The 21,995-nt window shown below is 30.7% G+C and overlaps 2 protein-coding genes across 2 annotated transcripts; both read right to left on the bottom strand.

The window, feature by feature from the left end:
* Positions 1-942: 942 nt before the first annotated feature.
* Positions 943-2,829, bottom strand: LOC137829371 (uncharacterized). Its single transcript, XM_068636176.1, has 2 exons — positions 2,286-2,829; positions 943-2,006 (listed from the first exon to the last, which is right to left on the bottom strand). Exons 1-2 carry the CDS (start codon positions 2,827-2,829, stop codon positions 943-945), a joined length of 1,608 nt encoding a protein of 535 aa, XP_068492277.1.
* Positions 2,830-5,218: 2,389 nt separating this feature from the next.
* Positions 5,219-19,639, bottom strand: LOC137829702 (truncated basic helix-loop-helix protein A-like). The gene is made up of 8 exons (XM_068636586.1): positions 18,831-19,639; positions 18,389-18,643; positions 16,050-16,146; positions 15,415-15,429; positions 15,202-15,258; positions 14,586-15,111; positions 5,991-6,532; positions 5,219-5,898 (listed from the first exon to the last, which is right to left on the bottom strand). The coding sequence occupies exons 1-8, from the start codon at positions 18,932-18,934 to the stop codon at positions 5,503-5,505; spliced, it is 1,992 nt and encodes a 663-aa protein (XP_068492687.1). The 5' UTR covers positions 18,935-19,639; the 3' UTR covers positions 5,219-5,502.
* Positions 19,640-21,995: the final 2,356 nt, after the last annotated feature.

The following is a 21,995-nucleotide window of genomic DNA, read 5'->3' as shown; positions in this document are numbered from 1 at the left end:
ATATCGGGCTCATCTGAAATGGAGTCATACATGTTACATTTATTAAGAATTAAGTCTACTAAAATTACTATGTCAAAGACCTATTATTAATGTAATGAGAATTGTTTTACATGGTACACCATTTATGTTCCTTAATACGAGGCCAATGACATACAATAAAAGAAGCTAAATCTATGAATTTGTTCTTTAGTGCATTGGAAAACTATATTAACACACTTATATGGAATATTGCACATGTGTCATCTCGTGACTCAAAACTTACTACATTATTATGTGTTTAAGTTTGAAAACATCAATTTCTTTTTGACATCATATTCAGTAACTACACTACAAGAAAATTATGAAATAGAAACCAATTTTAGAGACGAGACTAAAAATAATTAGTTGTTATAGTGACCAAATTAGAAACCATTTTAGAAACTTTTTTTTTGTTTCTAAATTAGTTTCTATTATTGTTAAATAGTTTCTAAACTGGTAATTAATTAGCTACCAAATTTTTAACTACCAATAATTTAGATTCTAAATTTGGTAGCAAAAACCTTGGTTGCTAATTAGATACCAATTTAGAAAGCATTTAACAATAATAGAAAGTAATTTAGAAACCAATTTTTGTTAGTGTCTAAAATGATCTCTAATTTAGTTACTATAACAACTAATTATTTTTGGTTTCTAAATTTGGTTTCTATTTCATGATTTTCTTGTAGTGCTATAAGAATTGCATTATAGAACATGTGGTCAAGTTTGGGACACTTTGAGTATTGTAGAGATCTAAGAATTAAGAATAAGTTACTTTTTTTTATCAGCAATAAAAAATAAATAAATGGAAACCACTTCAGGGGTGGTCCAACCCTTTTACATAAAGAGCTAGCGCCTTACCAACCTCCAATCAAGGAACACCTTCCAACTTAAATAAGGAACAACCAAACCAAACTCAAGAAAGCATTAAACAACCAGCCTCATACAATCCACTGGGTTCAAAACCCAGTTGGGGTATGTAAAGGAATTACAACAGGATTTTGCAAAAATCCAAGACCAAACATTTACTTGTACCAGTGCAAATACCTCGAGCGCATCTACCACGCCCCTGTCGAAGGTCACCGAGTTCCTATGTCTCCAAATTCCACTCACAACTCCAACCCAAATCGCCCCCCAAACGTCATTAACCACATCAGAAGCCGAACACAACCTGAATTGTTGAAAGTTTACCAAAGGGTCCTTGTGAATAACAAACGACACTCCAAGCCACTCAAAACAAAGACACCACACCCGTAAGGTAAACTCGCAGGCGGAAAACAAATGATTGGACGACTCTTCCACCTTCCCACACAAACCACACACCAGATTCTCTACCACCACCCCTCGCCTTTCCAAATTCACCATAGTAGCAATCTTATTCTCCATCACCCTCCAAGCAGTGACCAAAGCAGAACGCAAAGCTTTGCACCTCCACAACTTACTGTAAACTAGAGAAACCTCCCCAACTCTATCCTTCCTAACCTGAAAATAGGCTGAGTTAACCGTAAAAGTATGAAACCCCCCTGCCTTCCAAATTGAACAATTTGCCTTCCCCGATTCCAACTTCGCCCCTTGCAGTAACTCAAAGAACTGCTCCACCAAAGGTTTCTCCCATTCAAAAAAGGGTCTACGCCATTCAAAGTGCCACACCCAAACACCATCAATCCAATTCCCTAGTTCAACCACCTTTGCACCTTTTGTCACACTAAGAGAGAAAATTCTCGGAAAAACACTCTTGAACGCTCCACAACTCAACCAACTGTCCTCCCAAAAAAGGATAGCCTTCCCCTCACCAACTTGCCACTCAAACCCATCTTCAAAACTTCTTCCCCAACCCTCCGAAGCCCACACCTCCTTCAAATCTTTCCACCAAAGAGAGACCCTACCAACTTTACCTTCCTCTCTCAAGCTTCTCCACCCACCGTACTTAGAAACGAGGATCTCTTTCCACAGACCACCCTTATCCGTACCCAACCTCCAGATCCACTTACCTAATAGAGCCAAATTAAACAACCTTAGGTCAATAATACCTAGCCCCCCATAGTCACGAGGCTCACAAACCTTTTTCCAAGAGGCCCAAGCGATCTTCCTACCATCTGAACCTCATCCCCAAAGGAAATTCCTTTGTATTCGAACTAACTTCTTTGCCACCACAGAAGGTAACTTAAACAGTGACATAAAAAATAACGGGATTGAGGAGAGAACTAATTTTAACAAGCAAATCCTCCCAGCCAACGACAGGCACCTGCCTCTCCATCTTGACAATTTACCTTGAGCTCTCTCTATCACCCTGCTCCAAAACGCACCCCGTTTGTGACAACCTCCTATCGACAACCCTAAATAAACAAAAGGAGTTACCATCACTTTACAATTTAGAATAGCCGCAAAATTCTGAAGCAAGCTTTGATCCAACCCCAACCCACTGATAGTACTCTTCACAAAATTGACCTTAAGCCCAAAAGCAAGCTCAAAGCAGAGTAAGATCGCCTTCATATTGAAGACACTTTTTGTATTAGCTTTACAAAAGAATAAAGTGTCGTCAGCGTATTGTAACATATTTACCTTCACTTTATCCCTTCCAACCTCCAGACTGTCAATCAAACTCTTCTCTTCTGCCATCCTGGAAACCCCAGCCAACCTTTCCGCAAGTATCAAAAAAAGAAACGGTGCTAACGGATCACTTTGACGAAGTCCCTTCCCAGGAGTAAATTCCCTAGTTGGACTACCGTTCACAAGCACCGAGACTGAAGCAGATTCTAAACACCCCTTAATCCAACGAATCCATTGAGCGCAAAAGCCCAACCTTTCTAGCATATAATAGAGAAAATCCCAACTTACCGAGTCATATGCCTTCTCATAGTCAACTTTAAAGAAAACACAACTCTTCCTTTTCCTTTTATATTCTTCCAAAACCTCATTCGCCACTAACACACTGTCTAACAAACCCCTACCTTCCAGGAAAGCCGACTGTCTAATATCAATGACTTTACTAATCACCTTTTTCAAGCGTAGAGACAACGCTTTAGAGATGATCTTATATAGGCACCCGACCAACGAAATAGGTCTAAATTCGCCAAGTTGTTGAGGGTTTTCTACTTTTGGAACAAGAATAAGTTACTTACTCACATACTTATGTTTGTATCATATACATTCTCGATAAATCTTTAAGATGACCTTATGCTTCATTTATGAGAAGTATCAACTTTTAAATCACAATGGATATTAAAGCAAAATTACCAGTTCATTCATCTATTACACATATATGACATTCAAATTTATGAAAAGTTTTATCTAACTTTTTATTTTCTTAAGTTTACTTTCAGATTTTAAGATAAAATTGACTCTCTATTTTTACATATATCCATTACATTTTACATTAATTATTTACTTCATGTTAAATTTATGTTCCTAAATTTATGTATATTTTATATAATATTTACAAAATTTAAATACATATTTTTTTATTCAATTATTATTTTTCTACATTTTTAATTCTTTATAAATATTTTAAGATAATTTCTTTAAATAATTTTAAAATTAAACACTTAATAAATTTAATAAATTTAATTTAACTAACTTATATCAAAATTTTCAAAATTAAAATATTATAAATTAAATGAATTTAAAATAAATAATCTTTAAAAAATTAAAATATTTTATATAACATTTACAAAATTTAAATATGTATTTTATTTACTCAATTTTTATTTTTCTACATTTTTCAATTCTTTCTAAATATTTTAAGATAATTTCTTTAAATAATTTTAAAATCAAATACTTAATCAATTTAATAAATTTAATTTAACTAACTTATATAAAAAAAATTTAAAATTTAAAATTAAAAAAATTAATTTTAAAATAAATACAATAAACAATTAAAAATTAAAATATTTATTACAATATTATACACTAAAAAAATAATCTTAAAAAAATTAAAATATTAAAATATGACAACGTTGGCTAGCGACACAACATATTTATTCTTAAAGGTATCGTACGCATAACTTAATTTAGACGTTGGTCGTGGACGACACAAAATCAATTTTTTTTTTCAGAATCTCTTCGTGCATCCATTATACGTGGGACAGTCTATGAAAATCAAATTTGTGTCAGTTTTGTGTGAATTTGGCCAAAAAAAAACATCTTCCCACTAAAATGTTCAACCTATTTTTTCATCTGAGGACTTAACCTACGCTAATAGCTTCCCCTTAAAAAAAAAATTAGCCTAATAACTTCTCTTTTTGTAAAGATTGAACCCACTCTATTAGTCTTATACCGACTCTACTTATTAGGTTCCATGTATAAAGTGTAGATTTTTTTGAGCCACAACTCTAACGCAAATTTGGCTGCAGAGTTGATTTTTTTATTTTTTTTTCTATTTGAGACGCAGGTTTTCTTGTAGTGTAGAATTACAAATCTATAATTTTAATTAGCCAATATTTTTTCAACAATTAAATTTATTAGTAAGACTAAATAATTTCATTATTAAATTTTTTTGCTTTTATCATTAAAATTGAAATATAAATTATTTTTAATATTAATAATTAAATTTTTAATTAAGAAAATTATCGGTATATATATATATATATATATGGAATAAAAAAATGGTCCAAATTATTTTTAATGCTATATATATTAATTTGTTTTGATAATTAAAAATATTTTACAAAAATTAAAAATTCATATGTATTCTTCTTCTCCCACAATCCTTTACCATTATAATGAACTCAAACTAAAATATTGTTTTCAACAAGAGATTAAATAATAATAAAATCAACAAATAATACACACACAAAAATCCAATCTTCATAAATTCAGAACATTTCAAGAGATTAAAAAATTATTGAACAATAAAAAGTTTACAGAAAACTTGCTAAAAGAAATTCTTCTATATATGACATTGTGAAACAAAGATAATGATACGTTCACAACTCATATTTCTTATATAACCAGATTACAACTCTTAATATTATTATTTTAATATTTTTTTATATTATTTAATTTCACATCTAAAGTTGTATAGAACTCTATGGGTTGTCAAACTATCATTTTCCGTGAAACCAAACATGGATCTATTGATTCGGCGGTTGTTTTGTAGCGTGGGAGAGGAAGAAAAAGAAACAACACCTTGATTGCAAAGACATGCTACTTGAACCATAAAAATGATACACAAATTACATCAGATATTCTAAGAAAAATAATGTATACCAAATAATCTGCTATATTATTATTGTTATAAATAGAATAGATGGATCATACATAACTAGGAGACTAAATAGAATGTGAACTAGTTTAATTAATAACTAATTAAAACTCTAATGACAGCATTGGTTCCTAGTTTGTTTTTAGTTCATGAGGGTTTGTGATTATTCACATCTGGCTTGAATCTTAGATACACATTAAGCCATTGTGATTGGATATTACAAGAAAAATGAAAGAGCAGTTAAATTCATGAAGTTAAGCCATGAAAATTCGAAGAATGGTTTTTCAGTGGACAGCGTGGGGAATGATTCGGTTGAGTGCCTTCTTCACTTCCACAATGCTAACCTTCTTCCCGTTCGCATGTTCCTTCACCTTTGCCCTCAACTCCGCCATGAACACCCCATTGTTAAGTGATGATTGCACCCCAATAACCTCTATCCTCACCTCCCTCAGCATCTGCATCACGTCAAGAAGCAACCCTTCTCTGTGGAGGCACTCAATCTCCAACAGTGCATCGCTCTCAATGATCGAAACTTGCACTGATGTTGCCGCCTCAGCCTCCACCGCCGTCGCCTTCGCAGCCACCCCTTCCACGATCCTCACCTTCCTCTTCTCCATCACTGTCACCCCACTCCTCTGCTGCTCCTTGCTCGAATTGCTACTCGTCCTTTGAACCGTTACCTATTCACATTCATCAACACATCCACAAATCATGTCACCAAAATCAACTTTATAATATGGATAATCTCATTGTTTGTTGATTCTAAAATCACCTCAGGGAGCTTGGAACGGTGTTCGGCCTCAGTGTGGCGGTTTCGCGCCTCCAGCTCCTGGATCTTCCGCCGCAGCTGCTTTACATACTCGATGGTGTCACCCAGAATGGATGCCTTGTCCATTTTCGTGACGAAGGGGACCAGTGACCGCAGGATTACGAACCGCTCGTTCAGCTTCTCGCGGCGGCGGCGCTCCGCGAGCACGTGGTTGGCGCTCAGCTCGTCCTGCGGCGTTCCCTTGCCGCGCAGCTTGGGGTCTGCGGCGGTTTGGGGAGAAGTGTCGGCGGGGTTCTTGGCGTGGAGGTAGGGGACCGTGAAGAGAATGTACTTGAGGAGCCACTGGCTGGGGCCGTCCACCGCCGGCTGGAAGAGGTGGCTGGCGCGGCTGCTCCACTTTGCGAAAGCTGAATGCGGGGAATATGTGATGTAGCCAACGGAGGTCGGCGAGGTTGGCCACCGGCTGGACTGGTTTTGGAGGATGTTGGATACAGTTTCAGAGTAGTGATTGTCCTCTTGAGTTAAGTCTTCTAATAGATGAGGGGCTGCAAAATACATCCACACATTTAACACGTGGAAAATTATGTGTAAAATTAGTATAACTAAAGAAAAAGAAAAAGAAAAAACATTACATTGACAACTTTATAGGTAGATAAACCAGTTTATATTTTTTTTTTCCATCAATTCACATATGATGTGTCTCTCTCAGTAAAAATATATTTTTTCTTTCAATTTTAACAGTTATAATATTAAATCTACTAACTAAATTATCAACACTTTCTTATATGTAATATTATCTTTCATATCAATTAGTGCAAGTTTTAAGGAATGTTTTTAAAATTGAATCCCTAAAGTCTAAATTGATTATTCAACCAATCTAAGTATTCCTTTCAATAGTGAAATTTATCATGATTCAACTGGTATAAATAAAAGAAACTAGTAAGAATTATACAATATGAGAGTTAAAAGATATAAAAACACGACTTCACAGCATGCATTCCAAAGCATAAGGTTCTACAGTATATACACATGTTTTTTTTTTATACATGTATTCAGAGTAATAATAAGTCTCAAAATTCAGTATCGATTGTTATTTCTCTCAAAATAAAAATATGCTTTATAAATTACAAATCTCGAGTATCATATATAGGTCTTTTTTTAAGATAAGGATATGTCTCACATAAGTTATTATTTGTCTGAAGGTTAATGTAAAAATAAAGTACAAGTTAATATTGATATCATAAAAAATATATATAATAATGCAAGTCAAAATATTAAATGTGTACAAGTACAATAATAATAAATAGTTTTATGAAATTACCATTTTAAGTTAAAATATTTAAAATTCTTTTAATTAACCCATTCAACCAAATTAACTTTTGCCCTAGTTTGTTTTAATACATAGAATATAAAAATAATAGTTTAAACATGTTTTTAGTTAATGTAGATATTATTCCATCTATTTTTAATCATTACAAAAATATTTATTAATTTAAGTTCTTGATATTTTTTTTTAATTTTTATTTTTTAATCATATCACTAACTATAGTTAAGTTTAAGCTAAGAATGAAAAAATATTAATATAATTAAGATAAAAAAAAATCACAATTAAGATGATTACATTTTTCTAGACACTCAATTTAATTAATTAATATGCACATTATCATTTCTTATTTTAATCTCTATAAATTTTGTATCACTTTTAAATCTTTGACGATTATATTAGTGTGTTTTTTTATATTTATTAACATATACTGAATTTGGTAAGCAAATATAAAAATATTAATTAAAATAATTATATTAATTTTAATTTCATTATTCAATCAAAAAATATATTTAATATTTTTTATTAATAAGATAACCACTTATATTTTTAATATATTATGAAATGTAATTTTTATTTTAGAATAATAATGATTTTTTATTAATCAAATACTATTTAAATATAATTTAAATATATTACAGTTGATAATTATAAAAATATAAGGCATATTTATATTTATCTTTTTAGAAAAATTCAAGTTATGAAACTATAAAATAAGTCATGTTAAAATTAAATTATTGAAAAAATTAGAAAAATATATATAATTAATTTATTTATATTAATAGACAATATATTACTATTTAACTAAAGTATGCATCTAAAAAATATATTCCTGTTTTTTTTGTTGTATTAATTAATATTTTCTATTTTAACATTAAAATAATCAAGAGTTATAAGAAAGTATAGAACAAAACAATTAGAAAATATTAGAGTTTTAATAAGAAGATATTTTCATAAGAACTAAAAAAAGACATACTCATATTTAATTTTATATATATATATATATATATATATATATATATATATATATATATAAACGAGAGATAAAAAAAGTTAATTATAAGAATAAAGATGATAGATATTTTGAAAGATAATGAAGATAAGATTTTAAAGTTCTAGAATAAATGTAAAAGTTAAAGTATAAAGAAAATTCAGGTTTACATTAAAAACAATCATCAACAAAAATCAAGGATTATAGATGTGTTTCAAGCTCTTAATTGTATACGGATTCAATACCCTTAAAATATCTCCTTTTAATTTATTTTATTTTTTTTATAAAAAAAAAAAATCAAGGATAAAACGGTAGAGGAAAACAATATCAATAAATAAAATAATAAATAAAAAAATGGTTGAGAAAGATGTATAAATACGCTATAAGAAATTCATTAAATAAAAATCAAAATTAGGGATTAAAAAAATTATTGGTATTTAAAGTAGTTTCTATTCTTAATAAAATTTATAAAGTTTCTAAATTAATATCTAATTAGCTATTAATTTTTTAACTACCAACTACTCTAAATTATATGGTTGGTAGCTAAAATCTTGATATTTAATTAGATACCAATTTATAAATTATTTATTAATAATAAAATTAGTTTAGATATAAATAAATATTTTAGTCTCTAAAATAGTATCTAATTTAGTCAATATAACAACTAATTATGTTTTATTTATAAAATTAATTTCTATTTAAAGATTTTATAGTAGTGTAATATATAAAATTGTTTTTTAATTTTTAGTATACTTCTTAATCCATCCATGTAACACTATTTTGTTTATTTTCTTCTACTTCATATATTCTCTTTCAAACACGGGATAAAATTAATCATTTAATTGAAGTATAATTTATTTTTATAACTTTTAAGTTATTTTCTCCCTAATACTACATTTTGTTTGTATTAAGAAATATATTAAAACTAAAATATATTAATATTTTATAACAATACAATGAGAAATATTTTTTTTATATACATCTTACCTTCTAATATAATCTTTAATACATATTTTGTTACTTTTCTTATCTCAATCTTATTTTTAAATAACTTCTAATTGTGGCAGAATGTCTAACATGTCTAGGTGGAAAGTGATGGTCATATGAAGATTATAAGATATTGAAGTTGGAGCAAGGAGAGTAATGGTAAATATGTTACAATTCACAGGAGATACTCTATGTGCAAGGCGAAAAGAAAGAACGTTATAACTATTAAGAGCTATTTTTGAATTAAGTTTTGGATTGACAACCAATTCTATAAAACTATTATATGTGATATATATTTGTGTTGATCAACATACTTTGGACATGTTTTATCTCTTGCTCAATTACAATCAGATGTCCATACCTTTCACATACCTGGGAGGTAGGGGAAATAAGAGATATAAACTCACTTCTAGAATGATATGTTAGATAACATAAAAAAGAGGTTAGCTAAGTGGAAAGACAAACACCTCTCTTTTCCAGGAAGAGTAACCCTCACAAAGTCTGTTATCACAATTGTGTCTTTGCTCTATATGTTTGTGTTTAAGGTACCCCTAAAGTTAGGAATAAAATCCAAAGAATCCAAAGAGAATTTATTTGGGGGTTGAGAGCATAGTAATAAGAAAATTGCATGGGTTAAATGAAGGGATATGTGTAAGTGAAAAGAGGAGGGGGGATTAGGATTAGAGATATCCATACTTTTGAAGTAGCCTTATTAGGTAAATGGAAATGGAGATTGAAAATGGAACATGGTGTGGGTTGTGGAAAGAAGTGCTAGACTCAAAGTATGGTTCTTGGAAAAGCCTAGATAACCAAAATGAACATAATATAGAGTCTTGGTGGCGGAGATATATAAGGAAAGTGTGCGGGAAAGGGACAAGTAATAATTGGTTCAACAACAACATAACATGGTCTAGGGGAGACGAAGATCATATTAGATTTTGGAAACATAATTGGATGTGAGGACTCACTTCGTGATAACTATCCACATTTTGTTTGTTAACTCTTGTGCAAAAGAATGTAGCTTAAGGAACATGACTATCTTGGGTGGGAGAGGTAGGGAGTTGAATCTAGAATGGCACAGTGATTTGATTGGGAGAGAGATCAGGTATCAACATTTATGATTGACTTGGGATTATGTTATATCCACGAAGGTAAAATAGACACTTGGGTTTGGAAGATACATAATATAATACCTATACTATTAGGTCAACGTATAATAGAGCGAGAGATATCCTGGTGGGGAATGAAGTTCATACAGTACAAGAACTATGGTTGATTAAGGCTATGCCATCTGCTTTGCATTTTGTCTGAAAATTAACTATTAGTAGAATTGCCACTAGAGATAATTTGGATAAGAGAGGTGTGAGTGTTGTGTGTCCTCTTTTTGTATTGTGAGGGATGAACACAGAGTCAATCCAACACCTATTTCTTTTGAATGTGATGTATCTTGGAGGGTATAGAAATTATGTGATAAATGGATTGACATAAACTCTATTTATCAAAACTCTGCCTATCCCAATTTCCTATGTCAGGGATGTCCAAGGAAGGAAAAAAAAGTATGGAAATCCATGTGGGTTGCTATAGTGTGGTATATTTGGTTACATAAGAACAACATCATCTTCAAGAGTTCAACTCTGGATATGAGACAGTCTTTGTCCACTATTCTGCATAAAAGATTCAGTAAGTTAAATTTCTAATCTTGGTAAAAATTATAACGTCATGAATCAGTTTGGTTTTGAGGGTGGTTAACACAACTCTTTCATGTCAAGTTTTGTTATGCTATTATTTTTGGAAATTCCTATTGTGTTAGCTTGTATAAGTATTGCAGAGCAGGGTTAGGGAATTTTTACATGGTTATGTAGGAGGACCTCTTGGATCGTGCATCATGCTCTTGGAAAGTGTTATGTCCTCCTCCTGCAAAACCATTTTGGTGTAACTATAACACAACAAAATGGGTATGCATTAAATGTTGGGAGGGCTTCTTTAAATGATGTCATAGTTAGGGGTGGCAAAATGGACTAACCCGTTTCGTTTTGACATGACACGTCACTGGTCCGCCAGGGTTATACGGGTTGAAATTATTAACCTGCCTATCGTAGGGTTGGTTGGTGGGCTAGCCCGCCACCTTTCATTTTTTTTTCTTTTTCTGTTTTGAATCTATTTACTTAGTTGTAGTCCTCGATATCACTTTTTGAACAATAAAAATGCAAGAAAAAATAATAAAATTGAATCAAACTTTAATATTCTAATAAAAGAATGTTTAATGCCTAACAAAATAAAGTAAATATCAACAATACTTCAATGAATCAAATGATATATAAAGAAATTATTGTAAATAAAGTTTTATTTAAAACATTGACTACCACCAATTTTAATTTAAAAAACATAGTCTTTGTTGAAACGGTAAAAAACATAGTCCTTCTCCCTTTGTCATTCCTAGCCATAGTCTTTATTGAAACCATAGATTAATGAAGTTAATCATACTTTGTTGTATCAAAGAAATGATATTTTTGTATTATCCTTTCACCTCAAAGAAATGATATTTTTGTATTATCCTTTCACCTCTTAATTTTAGTTTGAGTTAATGTAGTTACTAATGTCTTGCTCTTTTTGTGGATTGAGCATCATATACACACATGTGCAACATGCTTTTTATGATTGGCCTTTTGTGTATATTGATTTTATATGAGTTAGAGTATCCAAAATTATTTAAGATTCAAATTATTTTCTTTGACATTTCAATTTTCTTTATGTATTAAAAATATATTAAAAGTGATATATATATATATATATATATATATTAATATGTAAATAATAAAAATATAACAACAATTAAATTTAGTTTGATAATATAGAATAACACGATAAAAATACGTATGTATTTCCAATTTGATTTATATAAATTATATTTTTATTTTTATTTGTTTATAATATTATATTCTATGGTGAGAAAGAGAAAAAAAAAATTAAGTTTATTAAAGTAGAAGTGTAATTGTACGGGATGAAACTTACTTTAAATTTTAAAGAAAAACAGTTTTATTTGAAAAATACATAGTTAAAATTAATATAAGTATAAACAATAGAAAAAAAATCATTAAAAATCAATTAATTTAGAGATAAAAAATTAATTAATATATTAGTTAAATTTAGTACTATTTTATAAATTAAAAAAATATTAATATCTAAAATAATTTTATTACTAATAAAAATTTATAAAATAAGTTATATCTAAAATTAACTATCAAGATTTAACTACTTACTAATTTAATTTTAAATTAGTTTCTAATTAAAACAATGATTAATTTTATTATTTAGAGACTAATAAATTAATTTCTAAAATACTTTCTTTATATTATAAAATTTAACCAAATAAAAATAATACAGTGCGAGACAATGTGGACATATCCTAGCACATATGTTTCCACTGTTATTTAATAAATTAAATTTACTCATTTATACACACCTTGATATCTTTTAAAGTAGATAATATTTGGTGTCCATTTATGTTCACTATCTTGAAGATGCATTACTAAGTCTAATAAAAGTTTATTAAAAATCAAGGACTTGTAATTTATTTGTTGCGAAAAGTACATCTTCTTTTTCGTTTGCAGTCTGAGATTTTGGAGTCTATTGAAATAGTGGCAATGGCTAGAAACTTAGACATATGTTGGTTTTTTCTACCTAAAACAAGGGCAAGAAAGAATATTCTACACTCAACTTATTTGATGTCTTTTTGTTGACATTATAATATCTATAATGTTTTGGATTTATCTTCCAACATGTCCAATGATCAGGTGTTGATTGATTTTGGAGATTTTTTTATCCAAACAATGCATATCTTTACACAAACACATCTAATCATTAAACAATGCTTTAGTTCCTCTTTGCCTGCAACCACTTATATATTGGTGTGGTTTGAGAAGAAATTAAAAGAATAGATTTTCTGTATTAAATTTTATTTATTTTTGTGATTTTATTAATTTCATCTCTATTTATCTTCAATAAGATACTTTTAACTTTTTTTTTACTCATTCAGTCTATTTTCACTCATAATTTTTTCCCGACTCCTACAGAATACTCTCAAACCATTACTATTTAACAAGTAGTAATATTACCTAGGCATCTCTCTCTCTCTCTCTATATATATATTATGCATTATCTCTTGTTACTATTATGATTATAACAATTTCAATATTCTCATTTTCTCTCTAAAGATAGATAATTAATTAAAAATAAATAGTTATATCTTAAAATTTCAAAACGAAAAAAATAAAAATAAAATTCTTCTAGATTCATGAATGAAAATAAATAAAAAGAAATACAATTTTATATGTATGTAAAATAAATTGGGGGCCAAACCTCTTCAAACGCCATTAAACTCGACCACTCCTCATAACAATCATCATTATTATTATTAAATTATGAACACCATATTTATTTATTATGATCATTAATTAATGTGTGTGTCATGGTTATCATTATTATCAACATCTTGTATTGTTCTATTGTAGTCTATACTGTTATAGTTTATCGTATTGACAGTAACTAGTCCTAAAAATAATGTAAGAGAGAGAGAGAGAGAGGTAGATAACTAGTGATGAGTATAAAATGATGATATATGGTATTTAGTTTACCAGTAAGAAATTACTGTCCAAATGCATTAATAATGGTTGAATAAAACGATAGCTTTAATTATGGTACTTGTTGGGTGTTTTATTTACTTTGAATGCACCGTATACTATTTTTGTCTTCTTTTTTTGACTATGCATAAACTTTCGCTTTTCTTTCAGTTGTAGCAGTCATATTTTCGTTTTGTAGTGTGTACATGGACAAGGGTCTTTATTGTGACATATTTGCATGGGGATCACGGTGTTTGTTTACGTACATATATACTGTGGGATCACTACTTTCATGCGTCAGCATTCAAAACCAATTTGGTAGTTTAGACTTTTGGGGAGGACCCGGGGACCCTCCCTAAATGCTTTAGACAATAAATCTTTTAGGATAAGGACCACATGCCCTAGCTAGCTAGTGACAAACAAACTATTATAGCTCTAGATCCTTTAATTAATAATAACTCATAACTACCTAATTAATATCTTTTTTTTCTTGGTGAGCTCCTAACGTGGTCCACACTATGTTTATGTTGTTGTGTTACAAACTTATTGAACTTAGCATGTATTTTATTTTAGGTGTTGAATGTTTGGTGAGTGGCCGTTGTAATGCTATATCAAGCCTTTTATCATTCATATCTATGCATCACTGTTTCTGCAGGACTAAATAACTACCGGTTTACCTGAAGCTGGTAGTTGAACTTGTAATGCCTCTTGACTCGGGCCCCATCTCAGGGTCGACTCAGCTTGCCCCGCCGCGCTCCCTCCTTGACTCACCGCCAGCAAATGGAAGTCCGAGTCCAAGTTGTTCGATCCGTCGTTTGGAGACCCGACCCGGATATCCTCCGGCATCTCCAGCTGCATCAGCTCGCTCGGCTCCGCCCCCGTGACGTCCTCCATCTCCGGCGTCGTGACCTGCCCGGGAATTCGGCCTCCGGTTTCTTCCTCAGAGGCGGACTCCGCCTCCTCCTCTTCCTCCTCCTCCTCCTCCTCCTCTTCGTCCTCTTCCTCCTCCTCTTCGTCCATCTCGTCGTTTTGGGTAGGATTGGGTGGGTCTGCGACGGTGTACATGACGGCGGGGTTGTGGTCGGAGGAGGAGATGGGGTTGGAGGTTGAGTGCTCGGACAGGGCGGGCTTGGGCGGCAGAGGGTGGTGGTGGTCTGTGAAGAATGTCTTCACGTGGTGAATGAAGTTAAGGTCTTCTTGAACCTAAGCAAACAAATGAAGATATCGAAGACAAAGGTTGTTACGTTAAGAGTGATTTGTTAGTTTAGGAGGGAGTGAAGATTGGTTAGTTACCTTATCCGTTGTACCGAACTCAACCACTCCGTCCAATAAAGGAATGCACACCACTGTCTGTATGTTACAAATGACAAACCCATCATATTTTATTATATTTATATATTCTTATTCACTTTAATTTTCCTCTCTTTTTCTGTTTTTTATTGGACTTCAATGCATTTAGATGCAGAAGTACACAATGAGAAAGAAAGATAGAAAAAGAATGGTTACCTGTATTCGAGCACTCTAGGATCGTGGAAAATTTTGCAACCAGAAACCAGAGGAAAACACAAGGTAGTTAGTAAATTAATAAATCACCCTTCATGTTATTCAATAAATTCAAAACCAAAAGCAACTCGTGTAACTTTCTTTATATCCAAAATGAATAAAGTTTCTTTTAGAGTATAATACACTAAAAAACAAGCATTCAACAATCGATTTTATAATTATGGAGTTAATATTTCAAAAAATTAAGTAAATGTAACTGAAAAAGCACAGCACGAGTACAGTAAGTGTGAAATTATCAGGTTGTTTAAATTAAATCAGCGACTAAGAAAATCGTTAGACATACATAATACATACATAAACTTTGAAGGCATGTATGTTTATGTTCTGCATTATTATCCTTGTTAGCTTTCCTATATTATATTCTGCACTCCCCTTCATCGATGCTGTAGAAAAAATGTAAGCTTTTCCCAGTTAAAAAAAGTAAGGTTAATGTTTATGGAAATTGATTAGAATTTAATTTAATATAGTAATATTTTATATTTTTTAATGTAATAAACTCTTTTCTTTGGATACTTTCTACTTTTAATAGCATTTGTCTAAAAATTTTATATTAACTGTTTGGTACATAGAAGAAGCACCTTGGCTAGAATAGCTCGTGAAAATGTTTTGCTGTCCACCTCGTTTGCACCAGTGAGCCAAACATGCTGCCTCCTAGCATATGCCTTTCCAGGCAACCTTATAGTGCAGTTCAGTAATATGTGTCAAATACAAAAAAAATAAATTAAAAAATAATCATTTTTTTTGCAAATTCCATACTTCAATTATTATACCACTACAAGGTAATTAAAAAATACGTTAATCTAGGAATACAACACGTTTGCAGATTATTGTAACCTGAGTAGTTAATTGTAAATTTCACTCTTAATTTATTATTGATTTTTTTATCCTATGATTTACTTTTGCAATGTCAGCAATACTATACTTATTGAAACAATTAAATTGATATATTTTATAATAAACCAATAACGAGAAATCATTCAATTTATGTTACTAAGATTCCCATAATTGTAGAGAATCTAAACAATAGTCACAAATAATCATTTGCTTCATACAGACAGATGAAGATCCTGATATGTTAAAAGCAAACATAATAATGTCCTACATATTAGAGAAAGATACAAAAACAGTTATATATAGAAAGATCTACAATTATTTATATATAGTTCCATAATTTAATTTTATATCTTTCTCTCTTATAACAAACACAACATTGTCATATTTCTTTCTAACATGAAATAATCGTAATCGCACAAAATCTTATATGCCTTTAACATTAGTGCATTATTATTAGATTCCTAATATAGTCCTGCTCCACTCAGCTCTATTGAACTTTTTATTTGTCCTTCTCCCCACCATAGTGTCTCTTACAGAAAATATATATATATAAAAGCAAAGGGATGATAGCTTTGTGTGTGTGAATGTAGACCAGCCTAAATTCACACCCTATCTTTTACATAATTGAGAACTAAATAGTTTACTGCAACATTTGATAGGAGCATGCATCCATCTGTTATATAGGGAGCAATTGATGTTATATATCCGTTTGATGATAGAGAAAATGGTATTAGCAATTTAGGAGAAACTAGGAAGGTATACATGTATCACTCAAACACGGATTCCTAGTAATTTATTTTCCAAAATGAAAATATGATGGTGGAAAAAGTTTGATCCTGGCGGAGGAAGAAGAAAAGGAAGATGGAGGTGTGATTGCAAAAAAGTTCCAAATGCAGGATGCTAGCAACAGTGGAAACTTTTTGCAGCTATATCGCTTTAAATTTGAACGCTTTAATTTGTCTGGTTTCTCAAAATAGGCAATTCCCTCTAGCAGCAGTCCTATTCAAGCATATAATGCGCAACTAAATATTGACCAGCTCAGCAAATTCTTTTTTGACAGAATGCTCCGAATATATTCCCCAACACATTCTAACATAACTCTCAATATCAATGCTGTCAGTTTGACAAATTTACGTAATCTAACTGTGCTTCATTTACTCCTGAAAGCAGAATCTGAGAAACCTCCGAATAGGAAGAAGAAATAAAGTCCCTCAACCACCTTTTGGTACGTAGAGACAAATGATACCATACGTGAAACACTTCCAACAAAAAAGTGAAATTGCGCAAGTTTTACCGTCTCTTCTCTTTTTCCACAAAAAATATCAAATTCCTTTCAGTTTAGAATCCGAACTGAGCAGCATCTCTTTAATACAATATTTTCAATAAACACTTCTTTTTCGACTCAAATGTGTAATCATTCATAAAATGACACGAGTTTTGCAACTTATTTAATAAATATCTGTACAATATTAGAGAGGGAATCAAAGAAAGCTTGTTATATACCTTTTTTACTGACACTTCATAAATTCGAAGCTACTCAGATTGCATTTAAACTACACTCACAGAAGCCTCTGGGCTTGCCTTCATGCCTCACCAAAATGCACTTCTAGGTGAGGGAAGTTGCATTGATGCTTCATTGAAAGCCTCTAGCATAACCTCTTTATGAGAAAAGGATTTAACATCTTTAATTTTCTCTAAACAAAGTAAGGAAGGCACTTGTTTTCAAAAGCCAAGTTAGCAGAAATGGAAAGTTATTAAATTTTTGCAGCTGCTATCGTTGCATTTAAATTCACAAGTCACAGTAGCTAGTCTCTCCCTCTCTCTTTTACTAAGGGACTCTAATATTTCTCCTCACCCTTTACTAAAGCTACCGTTCCACTTATCTTCAAAAGGTAATTAACTCAAATTTTGAACTGAAACTATACATATGTAGAAAATGGCCTATCAGATAGTAAAAATTCACCAGATCAAATATAGTTCAACATTTAAAAAGAGTCTTAAAGAACTGATAAAGTTAAAGTTATTAGATTTCTATGTAAAGACATAAAGAGAGCTTTATGAGAAATAATGAAACATGACTTACCCAACACCAGGAGGAAAGGAGAATGAGACACACATCAAATAGAACCATTCGGATTCTGTTAGGTCCTCTGGTGACAAGGCGGCGCAAGGCCGGCGAGTTGGTGGATTTGTCTCTCCGGCAGACAATGATTCATAGAGTTCTCTAAGTTGCTGGCTTCTTTGAAGAGATGCCTCCTCAGCACTCACCTCCATTGGTTGCACCGTCTTCCTAGTCTTGATTGCCCCATTGTAGTACCCATCACCCCAAACCAGAATCCTAAACCAACATAATTAACATATAACACATGACCTTAAAATAACAAATTATAATTTAGTGGCACACTACTTACAAACACGCACATGTGTCGGTTAGAGAGATTGAGAAACATTAATTAGAAGACTATTAGTCATTATATATCATATGGGACAATTAGTGTGGACAAAGTGAATTAATAACCACGTACACTTGTTGTGGACAAAGTTGCCAGAAGAGGCTATAAGTCCAGTGAACAGATTGCACCGCAGCCTGCAACATGCTTTGGAGCCTATTGCCTAGTGGTGCAGCCATTGTTCCCAACAGGGTTTTGGAACAGCAGGCTTTTTGGTTACTTCTGTGGAACCATGTCTACCTTGCTTCAAAAAACTTACCCAAAAGTGGGAAAAAGGTGAGAAAAAGGAAAAAAAAAAAAAAAAGGGTTCTTGGTTTTGATGAGAAGTTAATAGGCAATGAAAAAAGAGTGGGATCTGAGCCGAAAATCAAAGCATTAAGTTATTCGGAATGAAAGGAAGGGAGACAATAAGGTAAGAGGGAGTTCGAAAGGGAGAAGAGAAGGTCAAGAAATGCAGATGGATGTGTGTGTTGCGTATTGGAGAGAAAGAGATCTTTAAAAAGGTGTATGACTTTGAGGTGGATACGCGGGCGATCCAAGAATTACGATATCTCTGTAAGGAGAAGATCTAGGAACGTTTGTTGGTTAATGATCAGAAAGAGAGAGATAGAGAGAGAGAGAGAGAGAAATAGGGTTTTGAAACTCAAGAAAATGTATGGTTTTGACTGGTTGGTCTACCAGACAGTTGTAGCTAGCTATGAGGTTTGTGAATGATTAGGCTGAGGGTGTGTTGTGGTTTGTTAGTTGTGTTATTTTGGACACCCCTCCAGGATTCTGGTGCTAAGAAAGAAAACAAAATTACTTTTTAAAATCTATTTGGGTATGTATACTTGATGAGTAAAAGACACATAGAAAGGATCCATGTGTGTGTGATAGACTTTAGGATAACAGAGCAACAAATACTAACAACAATACTTATAAATGACACAAAAATCAACCACCGGTGTTTCATAAAAAAAACGTGGGATTATGTCAAACCCCTAAATTCTAATCATAAACATAAATGAATTAAAAATTGAAAGAAGTGTTCAACCCTTATACAACTCATTGTTAACTTTTAAATTATTGGTTTAATTTTCAGATAGGACTGATATAAAGATTTTGAGAAAAGTTAGCAATATATTAATTTTACATATGAAAAATAAGGTCAAGCAAGGAACTCAACAGTAAGTACATGTATCTACCAATAACATTTTTACATCCACCGTTTATTTCTTATCAATTAGACTAATATATTTGTTGATAATAACATATTGTTTTTCAGATATCTTTTTTATTTTATTAAAATTAATTTGTTAGAGTGTTTTTTTTTTGTTAGCACTCTCAAAACAATTATACTATTAATATTTAATAAAAACTTTAGATGTAAGTTAAAATTAATTACAAAAAATAGAAATGACAATTTATTACTGAATGACGATGAAAAAATAATCATACAACTGTTGTGCTTTAGTGACAGAAAATAATTAATTAACTAAATTAGAAACTAAATAATATTGGTTTCTAAATTAGTTTCCATTAATGTTAAATGGTTTCTACATTGGTATCTAATTAGCAACCAAAGTTTTTGCTACCAAATTTAAAAACTAAATAATTGGTAGTTAAAACCTTGGTTGCTAATTAGATACCAATTTAAAAACCATTTAACAATAATAAAAATTAATTTAGGAACCAATTTTTTTTTTTAGTTTCTAAAATGGTTTCTACTTTAGTTACTATAACAACTAATTATTTTTTGTCTCTAAAATTAGTTTCTATTTTATGTTTTTCTTGTAGTGTTTAATTAATTTCTTTAAATTTTTATGATATATATATGAATTTTTATGATATAATTTTATGAATGTACACTTGCATACTTACTCAAGCTAAATAATTGAATTTAAAATTACTTAGCAAATTTCAAATCATTTATATCAACTTGTTTATGTGAGAGGAATTTTTTTTAAGTTACTTTAAAACTTAATTATAAATTAAGAATTGAAAATTTATTAGCTATTTGACAGTTTTAACTTAAGATCCCTATCAAGCTGTAGTACATCTAATAAATAATTCTGATTTTTTAAGTATGTATAGTTAGTTGTTTAGTAATTAGATTTGTGTGTATGAAAAACATTTTTGAAAAAAAAATCAACTTCTAGTTTCTACCAGCCGGTTGTGTTGTTTCAAGCATCTTTGAGTGAATGTGAGTTGTTATAGATATTTTTTTTTTCAACTTTTGGCCTTCACTATATTTCTTTTTCAGATTCATAATTTTTTTTCTTGATTTTGTTATTTTCATATACTCCAAATTTTGAACACAACTCATAAACAAGATCAAATTTTCACTCTCCTTCAACTACAGATGCATGTACCATGTTAATGAGAGAAATTCAACTTTACAAACTCCAGATATATGGCATGGAATGACATGATTTTACTGCAGGTTTTTATGGATTTATTTATTTATTTTTCTTATTAACTAAAAGCAAAAGAACTTAAACAACAACAAAAAAGTTGTTTTTGAGAGGAATTTTGTGTAAAGCAAAAAAATGGGACAACTTTTAAGAATTTATGACATCTAAATGACTAGAACATGCAATAGGAAATCCTAATCATTTATTCAAGAATGAAGAAAATAATTACTAGAAAATCATTCAATAGAAATCAATTTTAGAGACAAAAAATAATTAGTTGCTATTTTAGAGACTAAAAAAATTGTTGGTATGTAAATTAGTTTCTATTATTAATAAACAGATTCTAATTGGTATTTAATTAGCTACCAAAATTTTAGCTACCAATTATTTAAATTTTAAAGTTGGTAGCTAAAACTTTGATAACTAATTATATACCAATTTAGAAACTTTTATCAATAATAAAAACTAATTTAGATACTAATAATTTTTTAAGTCTTTAAAATAGTATTTAATTTAGTTAATATAACAATTAATTACTTTTTATTTTTAAAATTAATTTCTATTAATTTATTTTCTTGTAGTGAAGCAATTGAACAAATTAAGCATGGAGAAGTATTGATATAAAACTACCCTAAAGAAAAGTAAAGATGAACAAGACGAAAATTAAGACAAGAAAAAAAAACTTATCTCTGAAAGACCTCCTTCAAGACCACCAAGAAGAATACTTCCATTTTTAAGTGATTTGGAAAAGCAAGAACACAAGGAGGGGGTAGACCTCTATTTATAAAAGGAGATACTCAAAACACTTCATTCACTGAGGAATGTGGGACTAATTTTGTAAAGCAAG

This window comes from Phaseolus vulgaris, chromosome 7, assembly GCF_000499845.2.
Source record: "Phaseolus vulgaris cultivar G19833 chromosome 7, P. vulgaris v2.0, whole genome shotgun sequence".
NCBI lineage: Eukaryota > Viridiplantae > Streptophyta > Magnoliopsida > Fabales > Fabaceae > Phaseolus > Phaseolus vulgaris.
The sequence above is the reverse complement of the archived record's forward strand: the minus strand, read 5'-3'. Positions and strand labels throughout refer to the sequence as shown.

What these genes read in the sequence shown, in the direction of transcription:
- LOC137829371 (XM_068636176.1), bottom strand. Translation starts at nt 2,829, where the DNA reads ATGCTAGAAAGGTTGGGCTTTTGCGCTCAATGGATTCGTTGGATTAAG. An exon ending in GGTGATAGAGAGAGCTCAAG is followed by an intron (nt 2,007 to 2,285) that starts GTAAATTGTCAA and finishes TGGCTCTATTAG; the next exon opens with GTAAGTGGATCTGGAGGTTG.
- LOC137829702 (XM_068636586.1), bottom strand. Translation starts at nt 18,934, where the DNA reads ATGGCTGCACCACTAGGCAATAGGCTCCAAAGCATGTTGCAGGCTGCG. An exon ending in AGTTCGGTACAACGGATAAG is followed by an intron (nt 15,112 to 15,201) that starts GTAACTAACCAA and finishes TTGTTTGCTTAG; the next exon opens with GTTCAAGAAGACCTTAACTT. An exon ending in AGTTCAACTACCAGCTTCAG is followed by an intron (nt 6,533 to 14,585) that starts GTAAACCGGTAG and finishes TGTATTTTGCAG; the next exon opens with CCCCTCATCTATTAGAAGAC.